The 16,576-nt window shown below is 46.8% G+C and overlaps 1 protein-coding gene across 1 annotated transcript; it reads left to right on the forward strand.

Annotated features, from left to right (window-relative positions):
* Positions 1-216: 216 nt before the first annotated feature.
* POLR2I (RNA polymerase II subunit I) lies at positions 217-12,007 on the forward strand (the record flags this gene model as incomplete). The annotated part of the gene is made up of 4 exons (XM_068177916.1): positions 217-334; positions 5,450-5,504; positions 7,196-7,269; positions 11,905-12,007. Coding segments are annotated over exons 1-4 (291 nt in total), but the record flags the coding sequence as incomplete, so codon positions are not given.
* Between the last annotated feature and the right edge of the window lie 4,569 nt (positions 12,008-16,576).

A 16,576-nucleotide genomic window follows, 5' to 3' on the forward strand; every position in this document is an offset into this window, starting at 1 on the left:
ATAAAAGGCGGGATAAATGGGGGTTGACCAATAGGAATATAGAGAGGGAGGGGCAAAGAGAGGCTCGGCCAATAAGAAGAAGGGTAGGGCGTGTCTAAGAGCGAATGGACCAATAAAACAAGGAATGGGCGGGGTAAACAGGATCGGCCAATAGAAATAGGCATTGGCGGGTCTAGGGAGAGTTGACCAATGAAAAAAAGGGAAGTTTAATGATTGATGGGTGGTTCGACCAATGGGATGAGGGCGGATGTGGAAAGGGGCGTGTCCGCGCAGCCATGGACGGCGACGGAGCGTACGAGCCGGGCTTCGTGGGGATCCGGTTCTGCCAGGAATGGTGAGGGAAAACACCGGGAGAACACCGGGAGAACACCGGGAGAACACCGGGAATGTGCGGGGGAAAGCAGCGGGAATGCGCCGGGGGCGCACGGGGAGAGGCGGGAGGGGCAGGCGGGGTGCGGCGGGGAAAGGCGGGAATGGTGAGGGGAAAAATAGAGGGAATCGTGAGGGGAAAAACAGAGGGAATCGTGAGGAAAAAACCTGGAATTGTGAGGGGAAGAATACACGGGATTTTGAGGGGGAAATATCGGGAATGGTGAGGGAAAAATAGAGGGAATCATGAGGGGAAAACCTGGAATTGTGAGGGGAAAAATACACAGAATTGTGAGGAGGAAAATAGAGGGAATCGTGAGGGAAAAACCTGGAATTGTGAGGGGAAAAATAGAGGGAATTGTGAGGGGAAAAACAGAGGGAATCATGAGGAAAAAACCTGGAATTGTGAGGGGGAAAATAGAGGGAATTGTGAGGAAAAAATCTGGAATTGTGAGGGGGAAAATAGAGGGAATCATGAAGAAAAAACCTGGAAATGTGAGGCGGAAAATAGAGGGAATCATGAGGGAAAAACCTGGAATTGTGAGGAGAAAAATACACGGAATTGTGAGGAGGAAAATAGAGGGAATTGTGAGAAGGAAAATAGAGGGAATCGTGAGGAAAAAAACCTGGAATTGTGAGGGGGAAAATAGAGGGAATTGTGAGGAGAAAAATACACGGGATTGTGAGGAAAAAACCGGGAATTGTGAGGGGAAAACCTGGAATTGTGAGGGGAAAAATAGAGGGAATCATGAGGGGAAAACCTGGAATTGTGAGGGGAAAAATACACGGGATTTTGAGGAGAAAAATACATGGGATTGTGAGGGGAGGAAATAGAGGGAATCATGAGGGAAAAACCTGGAATTGTGAGGGGAAAAATACACGGAATTGTGAGGAGGAAAATAGAGGGAATTGTGAGAAGGAAAATAGAGGGAATTGTGAGGAAAAAACCTGGAATTGTGAGGGGAAAAATAGAGGGAATTGTGAGGGGAAAACCTGGAATTGTGAGGGGAAAAATAGAGGGAATTGTGAGGGGAAAAATAGAGGGAATCATGAGGGGAAAACCTGGAATTGTGAGGGGAAAAATACACGGGATTTTGAGGGGGAAATATCGAGAATGGTGAGGGAAAAATAGAGGGAATCGTGAGGAAAAAAACTGGAATTGTGAGGGGAAAAATACACGGGATTGTGAGGGGAAAACCGGGAATTGCGAGAAGGAAAATAGAGGGAATTGTGAGGAAAAAACCTGGAATTGTGAGGGGGAAAATAGAGGGAATTGTGAGGAGAAAAATACACGGGATTGTGAGGGGAGAAATAGAGGGAATCATGAGGGAAAAACCTGGAATTGTGAGGGGGAAAATAGAGGGAATTGTGAGGAGGAAAATAGAGGGAATGGTGAGGGAAAAATAGAGGGAATCATGAGGGGAAAACCTGGAATTGTGAGGGGAAAAATACACGGGATTGTGAGGAGGAAAATAGAGGGAATTGCTAGAAGGAAAATAGAGGGAATTGTGAGGAAAAAACCTGGAATTGTGAGGGGGGAAAATAGAGGGAATTGTGAGTGGAAAAATGCACGGGATTGTGAGGGGAGAAATAGAGGGAATCATGAGGGAAAAACCTGGAATTGTGAGGGGGAAAATAGAGGGAATTGTGAGGGGGAAAATAGAGGGAATCATGAGGGAAAAACCTGGAATTGTGAGGGGGAAAATAGAGGGAATTGTGAGGGGAAAACCTGGAATTGTGAGGGGAAAAATACACGGGATTGTGAGGGGAAAACCGGGAATTGCGAGAAGGAAAATAGAGGGAATTGTGAGGAAAAAACCTGGAATTGTGAGGGGGAAAATAGAGGGAATTGTGAGGAGAAAAATACACGGGATTGTGAGGGGAGAAATAGAGGGAATCATGAGGGGAAGACCTGGAATTGTGAGGGGAAAAATAGAGGGAATTGTGAGGGGAAAACCTGGAATTGTGAGGAGAAAAATACACAGGATTGTGAGGGGAAAAATAGAGGGAATTGTGAGGGGAAAAATAGAGGGAATTGTGAGGGGAAAAATAGAGGGAATTGTGAGGGGAAAAATAGAGGGAATTGTGAGGGGAAAACCTGAAATTGTGAGGGGAAAAATACACGGGATTTTGAGGGGGAAATATCGGGAATGGTGGAATGGTGAGGGAAAAATAGAGGGAATTGTGAGGAAAAAATCTGGAATTGTGAGGGGAAAAATACACAGAATTGTGAGGAGGAAAATAGAGGGAATGGTGAGGGAAAAATAGAGGGAATCGTGAGGGGAAAACCTGGAATTGTGAGGGGAAAAATACACGGGATTGTGAGGGGAAAACCGGGAATTGCGAGAAGGAAAATAGAGGGAATTGTGAGGAAAAAACCTGGAATTGTGAGGGGGGAAAATAGAGGGAATTGTGAGGAGAAAAATACACGGGATTGTGAGGGGAGAAATAGAGGGAATCATGAGGGGAAGACCTGGAATTGTGAGGGGAAAAATACACGGAATTGTGAGGAGGAAAATAGAGGGAATGATGAGGGGAAAAACAGAGGGAATCGTGAGGAAAAAACCTGGAATTGTGAGGAGAAAAATACACGGGATTGTGAGGAAAAAACCGGGAATTGTGAGGGGAAAAATAGAGGGAATTGTGAGGGGAAAAATAGAGGGAATCATGAGGGGAAAACCTGGAATTGTGAGGGGAAAAATACACGGGATTTTGAGGGGGAAATATCGAGAATGGTGAGGGAAAAATAGAGGGAATCGTGAGGAAAAAAACTGGAATTGTGAGGGGAAAAATACACAGAATTGTGAGGAGGAAAATAGAGGGAATGGTGAGGGAAAAATAGAGGGAATCGTGAGGGGAAAACCTGGAATTGTGAGGGGAAAAATACACGGGATTGTGAGGGGAAAACCGGGCATTGCGAGAAGGAAAATAGAGGGAATTGTGAGGAAAAAACCTGGAATTGTGAGGGGGAAAATAGAGGGAATTGTGAGTGGAAAAATGCACGGGATTGTGAGGGGAGAAATAGAGGGAATCATGAGGGAAAAACCTGGAATTGTGAGGGGGAAAATAGAGGGAATTGTGAGGGGGAAAATAGAGGGAATCATGAGGGAAAAACCTGGAATTGTGAGGGGGAAAATAGAGGGAATTGTGAGGGGAAAACCTGGAATTGTGAGGAGAAAAATACACAGGATTGTGAGGGGAAAACCGGGAATTGCGAGAAGGAAAATAGAGGGAATTGTGAGGAAAAAACCTGGAATTGTGAGGGGGAAAATAGAGGGAATTGTGAGGAGAAAAATACACGGGATTGTGAGGGGAGAAATAGAGGGAATCATGAGGGGAAGACCTGGAATTGTGAGGGGAAAAATAGAGGGAATTGTGAGGGGAAAACCTGGAATTGTGAGGAGAAAAATACACAGGATTGTGAGGGGAAAACCGGGAATTGTGAGGGGAAAAATAGAGGGAATTGTGAGGGGAAAAATAGAGGGAATTGTGAGGGGAAAAATAGAGGGAATTGTGAGGGGAAAACCTGAAATTGTGAGGGGAAAAATACACGGGATTTTGAGGGGGAAATATCGGGAATGGTGGAATGGTGAGGGAAAAATAGAGGGAATTGTGAGGAAAAAATCTGGAATTGTGAGGGGAAAAATACACAGAATTGTGAGGAGGAAAATAGAGGGAATGGTGAGGGAAAAATAGAGGGAATCGTGAGGGGAAAACCTGGAATTGTGAGGGGAAAAATACACGGGATTGTGAGGGGAAAACCGGGAATTGCGAGAAGGAAAATAGAGGGAATTGTGAGGAAAAAACCTGGAATTGTGAGGGGGGAAAATAGAGGGAATTGTGAGGAGAAAAATACACGGGATTGTGAGGGGAGAAATAGAGGGAATCATGAGGGGAAGACCTGGAATTGTGAGGGGAAAAATACACGGAATTGTGAGGAGGAAAATAGAGGGAATGATGAGGGGAAAAACAGAGGGAATCGTGAGGAAAAAACCTGGAATTGTGAGGAGAAAAATACACGGGATTGTGAGGAAAAAACCGGGAATTGTGAGGGGAAAAATAGAGGGAATTGTGAGGGGAAAACCTGGAATTGTGAGGGGGAAAATACACGGGATTGTGAGGGGAAACATCGGGAATGGTGAGGGGAAAAATAGAGGGAATTGTGAGGGAAAAACATGGAATCGGGATGGGAAAAATAGAGGGAATTGTGAGTGGAAAAATTGAGGGAATTGTGAGGGGAAAACCGGGAATTGTGAGGAGGAAAATAGAGGGAATTGTGAGGGGAAAAATAAAAGGAATTGTGCGGGGAAAACCGGGAATTGTGAGGGGGAAACATTGGGAATGGTGAGGGAAAAATAGAGGGAATCATGCGGAAAAAACCTGGAATCGGGAGGGGAAAAATAGAGGGAATTGTGAGGGGAAAAAATTGAGGGAATTGTGAGGGAAAACCTGGAGTCGTGAGGGGTAAAATACAAGAAATTGTGAGGGAGAAAGATCGGGAATGGTGAGGGGAAAATGGGGAATGTTGAGGTGAAAATGGGGAATGGTGAGGTGGAAAATCGAGAATGTTGAGGTGAAAATCGGGAATGTTGAGGTGAAAATGGGGAATGTTGAGGGGGGAAATCAGGAATTTTGAGGTGAAAATGGGGAATGGTGAGGTGAAAATGGGGAATGTTGAGGTGAAAATGGGGAATGTTGAGGTGAAAATTGGGAATGTTGAGGTGAAAATGGGGAATGGTGAGGGGGAAAATGGGGAATGTTGAGGTGGAAAATGGGGAATGTTGAGGTGAAAAATGGGGAATGGTGAGGTGAAAAATTGGGAATGTTGAGGCGAAAAATTGGGAATGGTGAGGGGGAAAATGGGGAATGTTGAGGCGGAAAATTGGGAGTTTTGAGGTGAAAAATCGGGAATGTTGAGGTGAAAATGGGGAATGTTGAGGTGAAAATGGGGAATGTTGAGGGGGAAAATGGGGAATGGTGAGGGGGAAAATCGGGAATGTTGAGGTGAAAATGGGGAATGGTGAGGGGGAAGAGGGTGGGAGTTTCCCCCAGCGCCTCCCAGTAATCCCAGTTTCCCCAGTAACAACATGCTGTACCCCAAGGAGGACAAGGAGAACCGGATCCTGCTCTACGCCGTGAGTGCCCGGAACTGGGACCAGTTGGGGACTGGCGCTGGGCCCTGAGCCCGCCCAGTGCGGCCCAGTCTGTCCCAGTTCAGCCCAGTGCGGCCCAGTTCATCCCAGTCCAGCCCAGTCTGTCCCAGTGCGGCCCAGTCCATCCCAGTCTGTCCCAGTTCATCCCAGTGCGGCCCAGTCTGTCCCAGTTCAGCCCAGTTCATCCCAGTGCGGCCCAGTCTGTCCCAGTTCGGCCCAGTTCATCCCAGTCTGTCCCAGTTCATCCCAGTTCAGCCCAGTTCATCCCAGTCTGTCCCAGTGCGGCCCAGTCCGTCCCAGTTCAGCCCAGTCTGTCCCAGTGCGGCCCAGTTCATCCCAGTCTGTCCCAGTTCAGCCCAGTTCATCCCAGTCTGTCCCAGTTCATCCCAGTCTGTCCCAGTTCAGCCCAGTTCATCCCAGTCTGTCCCAGTTCATCCCAGTGCAGCCCAGTCTGTCCCAGTTCAGCCCAGTTCATCCCAGTCTGTCCCAGTCCATCCCAGTTCATCCCAGTCTGTCCCAGTTCATCCCAGTCTGTCCCAGTTCATCCCAGTCTGTCCCAGTTCATCCCAGTCCAGCCCAGTCTGTCCCAGTTCAGCCCAGTTCAGCCCAGTCTGTCCCAGTCCATCCCAGTTCAGCCCAGTCTGTCCCAGTTCAGCCCAGTCTATCCCAGTCTGTCCCAGTCTGTCCCAGTCCATCCCAGTTCAGCCCAGTTCATCCCAGTTGGTCCCAGTTGATCCCAGTCCATCCCAGTTGACCCCAGTCCATCCCAGTTGATCCCAGTTCCATCCCAGTCTGTCCCAGTCCATCCCAGTCCATCCCAGTTCCATCCCAGTTGGTCCCAGTTCCATCCCAGTTGGTCCCAGTTAGTCCCAGTTGGTCCCAGTTCCATCCCAGTTCCATCCCAGTTGATCCCAGTTGACCCCAGTCCATCCCAGTTCATCCCAGTTGATCCCAGTTGGTCCCAGTTGGTCCCAGTCCATCCCAGTTCCATCCCAGTCCGTCCCAGTTGGTCCCAGTTCATCCCAGTCGGTCCCAGTCCATCCCAGTTGGTCCCAGTCTATCCCAGTTCATCCCAGTCCGTCCCAGTTGATCCCAGTTCCATCCCAGTCCATCCCAGTTGATCCCAGTCGGTCCCAGTCCATCCCAGTCCATCCCAGTCTGTCCCAGTTGATCCCAGTTCCATCCCAGTTCATCCCAGTCCATCCCAGTCCAGCCCAGTCTGTCCCAGTTCAGCCCAGTCTGTCCCAGTCTGTCCCAGTTCATCCCAGTCCATCCCAGTCCATCCCAGTCCATCCCAGTCTGTCCCAGTCCATCCCAGTCCATCCCAGTTCCATCCCAGTCCATCCCAGTCCATCCCAGTCCGTCCCAGTTCATCCCAGTTCCATCCCAGTCCATCCCAGTCCATCCCAGTCTGTCCCAGTTGATCCCAGTTCCATCCCAGTCCATCCCAGTCCATCCCAGTCCATCCCAGTTCCATCCCAGTCCATCCCAGTCCATCCCAGTCCGTCCCAGTTCATCCCAGTTCCATCCCAGTCCATCCCAGTTCATCCCAGTCCATCCCAGTCCATCCCAGTCCATCCCAGTCCATCCAGTTGGTCCCAGTTGGTCCCAGTTCCATCCCAGTCCGTCCCAGTCCGTCCCAGTTGGTCCCAGTTGGTCCCGCTGTGTCCCAGTGCAGGAACTGCGATTACCAGCAGGAGGCTGACAACAGCTGCATCTACGTCAACAAGATCACGCACGAAGTGGAGTGAGAGACGGCTCCCGAAATCCCCCAAATTCCCCAAAATATTCCCAAAAATTAACAAAATATCCCCAAAAACTTCCCCAAAAATTCCCCAAAATATTCCCAAAAATTCCCAGAAATATCCCAAAAAATTCCCCAAAATATCCCCAAAATATCCCCAAAAAATTCCCAAAATATTCCCAAAATATCCCTAAAATATCCCCAAAAAATTCCCAAAATATCCTCAAAAAATTCCCCAAAATATTCCCCAAAATATTCCAAAATGTACCCAAAAAATTCCCCAAAATATTCCCAAAAATTCCCAGAAATATCCTCAAAAAATTCCCCAAAAATTCCCCAAAATATTCCCAAAATATCCTCAAAAAATTCCCAAAATATCCCCAAAATATCCAAAATATCCTCAAAAAATTCCCCAAAAATTCCCCAAAATATTCCCAAAAATTCCCAGAAACTTCCCAAAATATCCCCAAAAACTTCCCCAAAAATGCCTCAAAAAATTCCCAAAAATTCCTAGAAACTTCCCAAAATATCCTCAAAAACTTCCCCAAAAATTCCCCAAAATATTCCCAAAATATCCTCAAAAAATTCCCAAAATATTCCCAAAATATCCCCAAAATATTCCCAAAATATTCCCAAAATATCCTCAAAAAATTCCCAAAATATCCTCAAAAAATTCCCCAAAATATTCCCAAAATATCCCCAAAATATTCCCAAAAATTCCCAAAAAATTCCCAAATATTCCCAAAATATCCCCAAAAAATTCCCAAAATATCCCCAAAAAATTCCCCAAAAATTCCCCAAAATATTCCCAAAATATCCTCAAAAATTCCCCAAAATATTCCCAAAAATTCCCAGAAATATCCTCAAAAATTCCCCAAAAATTCCCCAAAAAAATCCCAAAATGTACCCAAAATATTCCCAAAATATTCCCAAAATATTCCCAAAATATCCCCAAAAAATTCCCAAAATATCCCCAAAAACTTCCCAAAATTCCCCAAAATATTCCCAAAAATTCCCAGAAATATCCTCAAAAACTTCCCCAAAAATTCCCCAAAATATTCCCAAAATATCCCCAAAAAATTCCCAAAATATTCCCAAAAACTTCCCAAATTCCCCAAAATATTCCAAAAATTCCCAGAAATATCCTCAAAAATTCCCCAAAAATTCCCCAAAAAATTCCCAAAATGTACCCAAAATATTCCCAAAATATCCTCAAACAATTCCCAAAATTCCCCAAAATATTCCCAGAAACTTCCCAAAATATCCCCAAAAATTCCCCAAAAATTCCCCAAAAATTCCCCAAAAATTCCCCAAAAAATTCCCAAAATATCCCCAAAATATTCCCAAAAATTCCCACAAACTTCCCAAAATATCCTCAAAAAATTCCCAAAATATCCTCAAAAAATTCCCCAAAAATTCCCCAAAATATTCCCAAAATGTACCCAAAATATTCCCAAAATATCCTCAAAAAATTCCCCAAAAATTCCCCAAAATAGCCTCAAAAAATTCCCAAAATAGCCTCAAAAATTCCCAAAAATTCCCCCAAAAATTCCCAAAATAGCCTCAAAAAATTCCCAAAATATTCCCAAAATAGCCTCAAAAAATTCCCAAAATATTCCCAAAATAGCCTCAAAAACTTCCCAAAAAATTCCCCAAAAATATCCTCAAAAAATTCCCCAAAATATTCCCAAAATATCCCAAAATATTCCCAAAATATTCCCAAAATATTCCCAAAATATCCCCAAAATATTCCCAAAATATTCCCAAAAATATCCTCAAACAATTCCCAAAATGTTCCCCAAAATATCCTCAAAAAATTCCCCAAAATTTCCCCAAAATATTCCCAAAAAATTCCCCAAAATATTCCCAAAATATCCCCAAAATATTCCAAAAATTCCCAAAATATCCTCAAAAACTTCCCCAAAAATTCCCCAAAAATATTCCCAAAATGTACCCAAAAAATTCCCCAAAATATTCCCAAAAATTCCCAAAATATCCTCAAAAACTTCCCCAAAAATTCCCCAAAATATTCCCAAAAAATCTCAAAAACTTCCACAAAACTTCCCCAAAAAATTCCCAAAATATCCTCAAAAAATTCCCAAAATATTCCCAAAATATCCCCAAAGTATTCCCAAAATATTCCCAAAATATCCTCAAAAACTTCCCCAAAATTTCCCCAAAATGTCCCCAAAAAATTCCCAAAAATTGCCCACAAAAAATCCCCAGAAACTTCCCAGAATATTCCCAAAAAATTCCTAAAAAATTCCCAAAATATTCCCAAAATATACCCAAAAAATTCCCAAAAACTTCCCCAAAAATTCCCCAAAATATTCCCAAAATATACCCAAAAAATTCCCAAAAATTCCCAAAAATTCCCAAAAAATTCCCAAAATATTCCCAAATATCCCCAAAAAATTCCTAAAATATTCCCAAAAAATTCCCAAAAAAATCCCAAAAATCCCCAAAAAAATTCCTAAAATATTCCCAAAAAATTCCCAAAAAATTCCTAAAATATTCCAAAAAATTCCCAAAAAATTTCCAAAATTTCTGGGGAATTTTTTGGAATTTCTGGGGAATTTTTAGGGATTTTTTGGGGGATTTTTGGGAATTCTGGGTGGATTTTAGGGAATTTTTGGGAATTTTGGGATTTTTTGGGAATTCTGGGGGGATTTTAGGGAATTTTTGGGGATTTTTTTGGGAATTCTGGGTGGATTTTAGGGAATTTTTGGGAATTTTGGGATTTTTTGGGAATTCTGGGTGGATTTTTTGGGATTTTTTTGGGAATTCTGGGTGGATTTTTTGGGAATTTTGGGATATTTTAGGAATTCTGGGTGGATTTTTTTGGGGAAATTTTTGGGAATTCTGGGATTTTTGGGAATTCTGGGGGATTTTTTGGGGAATTTTTGGGAATTCTGGGATTTTTTTGGGAATTCTGGGGGGATTTTTGGGATATTTTGGGAATTTGGGGGGCATTTTTGGGAATTCTGGGTGGATTTTAGGGAATTTTTGGGAATTCTGGGGGGATTTTTTGAGAATTTTTGGATTTTTGGGGTATTTTTGGGAATTCTGGGGGGATTTTTTGAGAATTTTTGGGATTTTGGGGTTTTTTTGGAATTCAGGGTGGATTTTGGGGATTTTTGGGGGAATTTTTGGGAATTCTGGGTGGATTTTAAGGTTTTTTTGGGAATTCTGGGTGGCTTTTTAGGAATTTTTTGGGAATTCTGGGTGGAATTTTGGGAATTCTGGGTGGATTTTAAGGTTTTTTTGGGAATTCTGGGTGGCTTTTTAGGAATTTTTTGGGAATTCTGGGTGGCTTTTTGTGAATTTTGGGAATTCAGGGTGAATTTTTGGGAATTTTGGGATTTTTTTTGGAATTTTTGGGATTCTGGGTGGATTTGAGGGGAATTTTTTGGGAAGTCTGGGGGATTTTTAGGAATTTTTTGGGATATTTTTGGGTGATTTTTTGGGTGATATTTTTGGGATTTTTGGGATTTTCGGGAATGCTGCTGGGTTTTTGGGGGCTCCGGGCTGATCCGGGTGGAGTTTGGGGATATTTTGGGTGATATTTTGGGATTTTTCGGGTGATTTTTCGGGTATATTTTTGGGTGATTTTTTTGGGTATTTTTTGGGTGATATTTTGGGGATTTTCGGGAATGCTGCTGGGTTTTTGGGGGTTCCGGGCTGATCCGGGTGGAGTTTGGGGATATTTTTGGGGGATATTTTTTGGGATATTTTTGGGATTTTTCGGGTGATTTTTTGGATATTTTTCGGGTGATATTTTTGGATTTTTGGGAATGCTGCTGGGTTTTTGGGGGTTCCGGGCTGATCTGGGTGGAGTTTGGGGATATTTTTGGGGGATATTTTTTGGGATATTTTTGGGATTTTTTTGGGATTTTTTTGGGATATTTTTCGGGTGATATTTTTGGGATTTTCGGGAATGCTGCTGGGTTTTTGGGGGTTCTGGGCTGATCCGGGTGGAGTTTGGGGATATTTTGGGGGATTTTTTGGATTTTTCGGGTGATATTTTGGGATTTTTTGGGTGATTTTTCAGGTATATTTTTGGGTGATTTTTTTGGGTATGTTTTGGGTGATATTTTTGGGATTTTCGGGAATGCTGCTGGGTTTTTGGGGGTTCTGGGCTGTTCTGGTTGGAGTTTGGGGATATTTTTGGGGGATATTTTTTGGGATATTTTTGGGATATTTTTGGGATTTTTTTGGGATATTTTTCGGGTGATATTTTTGGGATTTTCGGAATGCTGCTGGGTTTTTGGGGGTTCCGGGCTGATCCGGGTGGAGTTTGGGGATATTTTTGTGGGATATTTTTTGGGATATTTTTGGGATTTTTTGGGGATTTTTTTGGGATTTTTTTGGGGATTTTTTGGGTATTTTTTTGGGTGATTTTTTGGGATATTTTTCGGGTGATATTTTGGGATTTTCAGGAATGCTGCTGGGTTTTTGGGGGTTCCGGGCTGATCCGGGTGGAGTTTGGGGATGTTTTTGGGGGATATTTTTTGGGATATTTTTCGGGTATTTTTTTGGGGATTTTTTGGGTATTTTTCGGGTGATATTTTGGGATTTTTGGGATTGCTGCTGGGTTTTTTGGGGGTTCCGGGCTGACGGTGGCGGCCGTTCCGGCAGCGAGCTGACGCAGATCATCGCCGACGTCTCCCAGGACCCGACCCTGCCCCGCACCGAGATCACCCCTGCCAGAAGTGAGCCCGGGGACATCGGGGACACCTGGGGGACACCTGGGGACAACTGGGGACTTTGGGGACACCTGGGACATTGGGGACACCTGGGGGGATTGGGGACATTGGGGACACCTCAGGGACACTGGGGAGACCTTAGGGACACTGAGGACACCTTGGGGACACTGGAGGGATTGGGGACACCTTGGGGACATTGGGGGGATTGGGGACACCTGGGGACACCTGGGGGACATCGGGGACACCTGGGGACACCTGGGGGACATCGGGGACACCTGGGGGACATTGGGGACACCTTGGGACATCTTGGGGTCACCTGGGGGATTGAGGACACCTTGGGACACTGAGGGACACCTTGGGGACACCTGGGGGGATTGGGGACATTGGGGAAACCTCGGGGACACTGGGGAGACCTTGGGGACATCTTGGGGACATTGGGGGATTGGGGACATTGGGGGGATTGGGGACACCTTGGGGACACCTGGGGGACATTGGGGACACCTGGGGACATCTTGGGGTCACCTGGGGGGATTGAGGACACCTTGGGGACATTGGGGACACCTTGGGGACACCTTGGGGACACTGGGGAGACCTTGGGGACACTGAGGACACCTCGGGGACACCTGGAGGGATTGGGGACACCTGGGACATTGGGGGAATTGGGGACACCTGGGGACACCTGGGGACACCTTGGGGACATTGGGGACACCTGGGGACACCTTGGGGACATTGGGGACACCTGGGACATTGGGGGGACATCGGGGACACCTTGGGAACACCTTGGGGACATCGGGGACACCTTGGGGACACCTGGGGACACCAGGGATACCTGGGGACACCTGGGGGACATTGGGGACATTGGGGGGATTGGGGACACCTGGGGACATCGGGGACACCTGGGGGACACCTGGGGACACCTGGGGGGATTGGGGTCACATTGGGGACAACTGGGGACACCTGGGGACATTGGGGACACCTCGGGACACCTGGGGGACATGGGGACACCTGGGGACACCTGGGGACACTGGGGACACCTTGGGGACATTGGGGACATTGGGGGGACATTGGGGACATTGGGAACATTGGGGACACCTGGGGACACTGGGGACATTGGGGGGACATTGGGGACACCTGGGGACATCAGGGACACCTGGGGACTTTGGGGACATCGGGGACACCTGGGGACATTGGGGACACCTGGGGGGATTGGGGACACCTTGGGGACACCCGGGGACATTGGGGACACCTGGGACACGTGGGGACATCGGGGATACCTGAGGACACCTCGGAGACACCTGGGGTACACCTGGGGACATTGGGGACACCTGGGGACATCGGGGACACCTCAGGGACACCTCGGGGACACTGGGGAGACCTTGGGGACACTGGGGGGATTGGGGACACTGGGGGGATTGGGGACACCTGGGGACATTGGGGACACCTCAGGGACATTGGGGACACCTGGGGGATATTGGGGACACCTGGGGACACCTTGGGGACACCTGGGGACATCGGGGACACCTTGGGACATCTTGGGGTCACCTGGGGGGATTGAGGACACCAGGGGACATTGGGGACACCTGGGGGACATTGGGGACACCTGGGGACACCTTGGGGACACCTGGGAGGATTGGGGACACCTGGGGACATTGGGGACACCTGGGGACACGTGGGGACATCGGGGATACCTGGGGGACACCTTGGGGACATCTTGGGGACATTGGGGGATTGGGGACATTGGGGACATTGGGGACACCTGGGGACACCTGGGGGGATTGGGGACACCTGGGGACACCTTGGGGACATTGGGGACATTGGGGGGATTGGGGAGACCTTGGGGACACTGAGGACACCTTGGGGACATTGGGGGGATTGGGGACACCGGGGACATCGGGGACACCTGGGGACATTGGGGACACCTGGGAACACCTCGGGGACACCTGGGGACACCTGGGGGACATCAGGGACATTGGGGACACCTGGGGACACCTTGGGGACATTGGGGACACCTGGGGGGATTGGGGACACCTGGGGGGATTGGGGACATTGGGGACACCTTGGGGACACCTGGGACATCGGGGACACTTGGGGACACTGGGGACACCTGGGGGATTGGGGAGACCTTGGGACACTGAGGACACCTTGGGGACACCTGGGGGGATTGGGGACATTGGGGGGATTGGGGACACCTGGGGACACCTGGGGACACCTGGGGGGATGGGGACATTGGGGGGATTGGGGACACCTGGGGACACCTGGGGACACCTGGGGGGATTGGGGACATTGGGAACACCTGGGGGACATTGGGGACACTGGGGACACCTGGGGGATTGGGGACACCTCGGGGACACTGAGGACACCTTGGGGACATTGGGGGATTGGGGACATTTGGGGACATCGGGGGATTGAGGATACTGGGGACATTTGGGGACACTGAGAACATTGGGGGCACTGGGGACATTTTGGGGACACCTTGGGGACATTTGGGGACATCTGGGACATTGGGGACAACCTGGGGGGATTGGGTCATGGGGTCATTGAGGACATTTGGGGACATTTTGGGGACATGTGGGGACACTGAGGACATTGGGGGTACGGGGGACATTTGGGGGACACCTGGGGGTCATGTGGGGACACTGGGGACAGCCGTTGGGGCCCAGGTGCTGGGGGGGCCACAAGTGCCGTGTCCAGCACAGGGGCGGCCCTGAGATATGAGCCAGAGAGTCCGGGCTGCCAAAACCCGAAAATTACCCAAATCTCCCCCTAAATGACAGAAATTCTAGTCAAATCTAGAAAATACCCAAAATCCGTCCAAAATACCCAAATCCTCCCCCAAAATAACTCAGAAGAACCCAAAATCCTCCCTAAATAAAACCCAAAAGAACCCCAAAATCCTCCCAAAATACCCCAAATCCTCCTCCCTAAAATAACACAATAACCCCATAAATCTCCCCAAAAAATACCCCAAAATCACCCCAAATCCTCCCCAAAATACCCAAAAAACCCCAAATCCTCCCCCAAAAACCCCAAAACCTCCAAAATCCTCCCCAAAATACCCCAAAAATCCTCCAAAACACCCAAAATCCTCCCCAAAAAAAACCCAAAAACCCCAAAATCCTCCCCCAAAAAAAACCAAAATCCTCCCCAAAAACCCCAAATCCTCCCCAAAATACCCAAAAAAACCCTAAATCCTCCCCAAAAACCCCAAAATCCTCCCAAAATACCCCAAAAAAACCCAAATCCTCCCCAAAATACCCCAAAAAAACCCCAAAATCCTCCCAAAAACCCCAAAAAAAACCCAAAATCCTCCCCAACAAAACCCCGAAAACCCCAAATCCTCCCCCAAAAAAACCCCAAATCCTCCCCAAAAAAACCCAAAACCCAAAATCTTCCGCAAAAAAACCCCAAAAACCCAAAATCCTCCCCCAGAAACCCAATAAAACCCCAAATCCTCCCCAAATTCCCAAAATCCTCCCCCAAAAAACCCCACAAACCCCAAAAAACCCCAAAACCCAAAATCCTCCCCAAACAAAACCCAAATCCTCCCCAAATTCCCAAAATCCGCCCCAAAAAAACCCCAAAATCGTCCCAAAAAAAACCCAAAAACCCAAAATCCTCCCCAAAAAACCCAAAAAAAACCCCAAAATCGTCCCCAAAAACCCCAAATCCTCCCAAAAAACCCCACAAACCAAAAAAAACCCAAAACCCCAAATCCTCCCCAAACAAAACCCAAATCCTCCCCAAATTCCCAAAATCCGCCCCAAAAAAAACCCAAATCCTCCCCCAAAAAACCCAAAATCGTCCCCAAAAAAAACCCAAATCCTCCCCAAAAAAACCCCAAATCCTCCCCCAAAAAACACCAAAATCGTCCCCAAAAACCCAAAATCCTCCCAAAATACCCCAAATCCTCCCCAAAAAAACCCCAAAATCCTCCCCAAAAACCCCCAAAATCTTCCCCAAAATCTTTCCAAAAAAACCCCAAATCCTCCCCAAAAAAAACCCCAAAATCCTCCCAAAAAACCAAAATCCTCCCAAAATACCCGCAAAAAAACCCCAAATCCTCCCAAAAAACCCAAAATCCTCCCCAAAAAAAACCAAAAAAACCAAAACCCCCAAAATCCTCCCAAAAAAAACCCAAAATCCGCCCCAAAAACCCCAAAAACCCAAAATCCTCCCAAAAAAAACCCAAAATCCTCCCCAAAATACCCAAAATCCTCCCAAAAAAACCCAAAATCCCCAAAAATTCTGGAGTTTTTTGGGATTTTTGGGATTTTTGGGGACTTAGTTTGGGACTTGGGGAGAGATTTTGGGATTTTTTTGGGATTTTTGGAAGAGATTTTGGGATTCTTTGGGATTTTTTGGATTTTGGGAAGAGATTTTGGGATTCTTTGGGATTTTTTGGGATTTTGGGAAGAGATTTTGGGATTTTTTGGGATTTTGGAAGAGATTTGGGGATTTTTTGGGATTTTGGGGAGAAATTTTGGGGTTTTTTTGGGATTTTGGGAAGGGATTTTGGGATTTTTTGGGGGGGATTTGGGGGATTTTGGGATTTTTTTTTGGGATTTTGGGGTTTTTTTTGGGGGTTTTTTTGGACTTTTTTTGGG

The sequence above is a fragment of the Anomalospiza imberbis genome, unplaced genomic scaffold (assembly GCF_031753505.1).
Source record: "Anomalospiza imberbis isolate Cuckoo-Finch-1a 21T00152 unplaced genomic scaffold, ASM3175350v1 scaffold_1207, whole genome shotgun sequence".
Lineage (NCBI taxonomy): Eukaryota > Metazoa > Chordata > Aves > Passeriformes > Viduidae > Anomalospiza > Anomalospiza imberbis.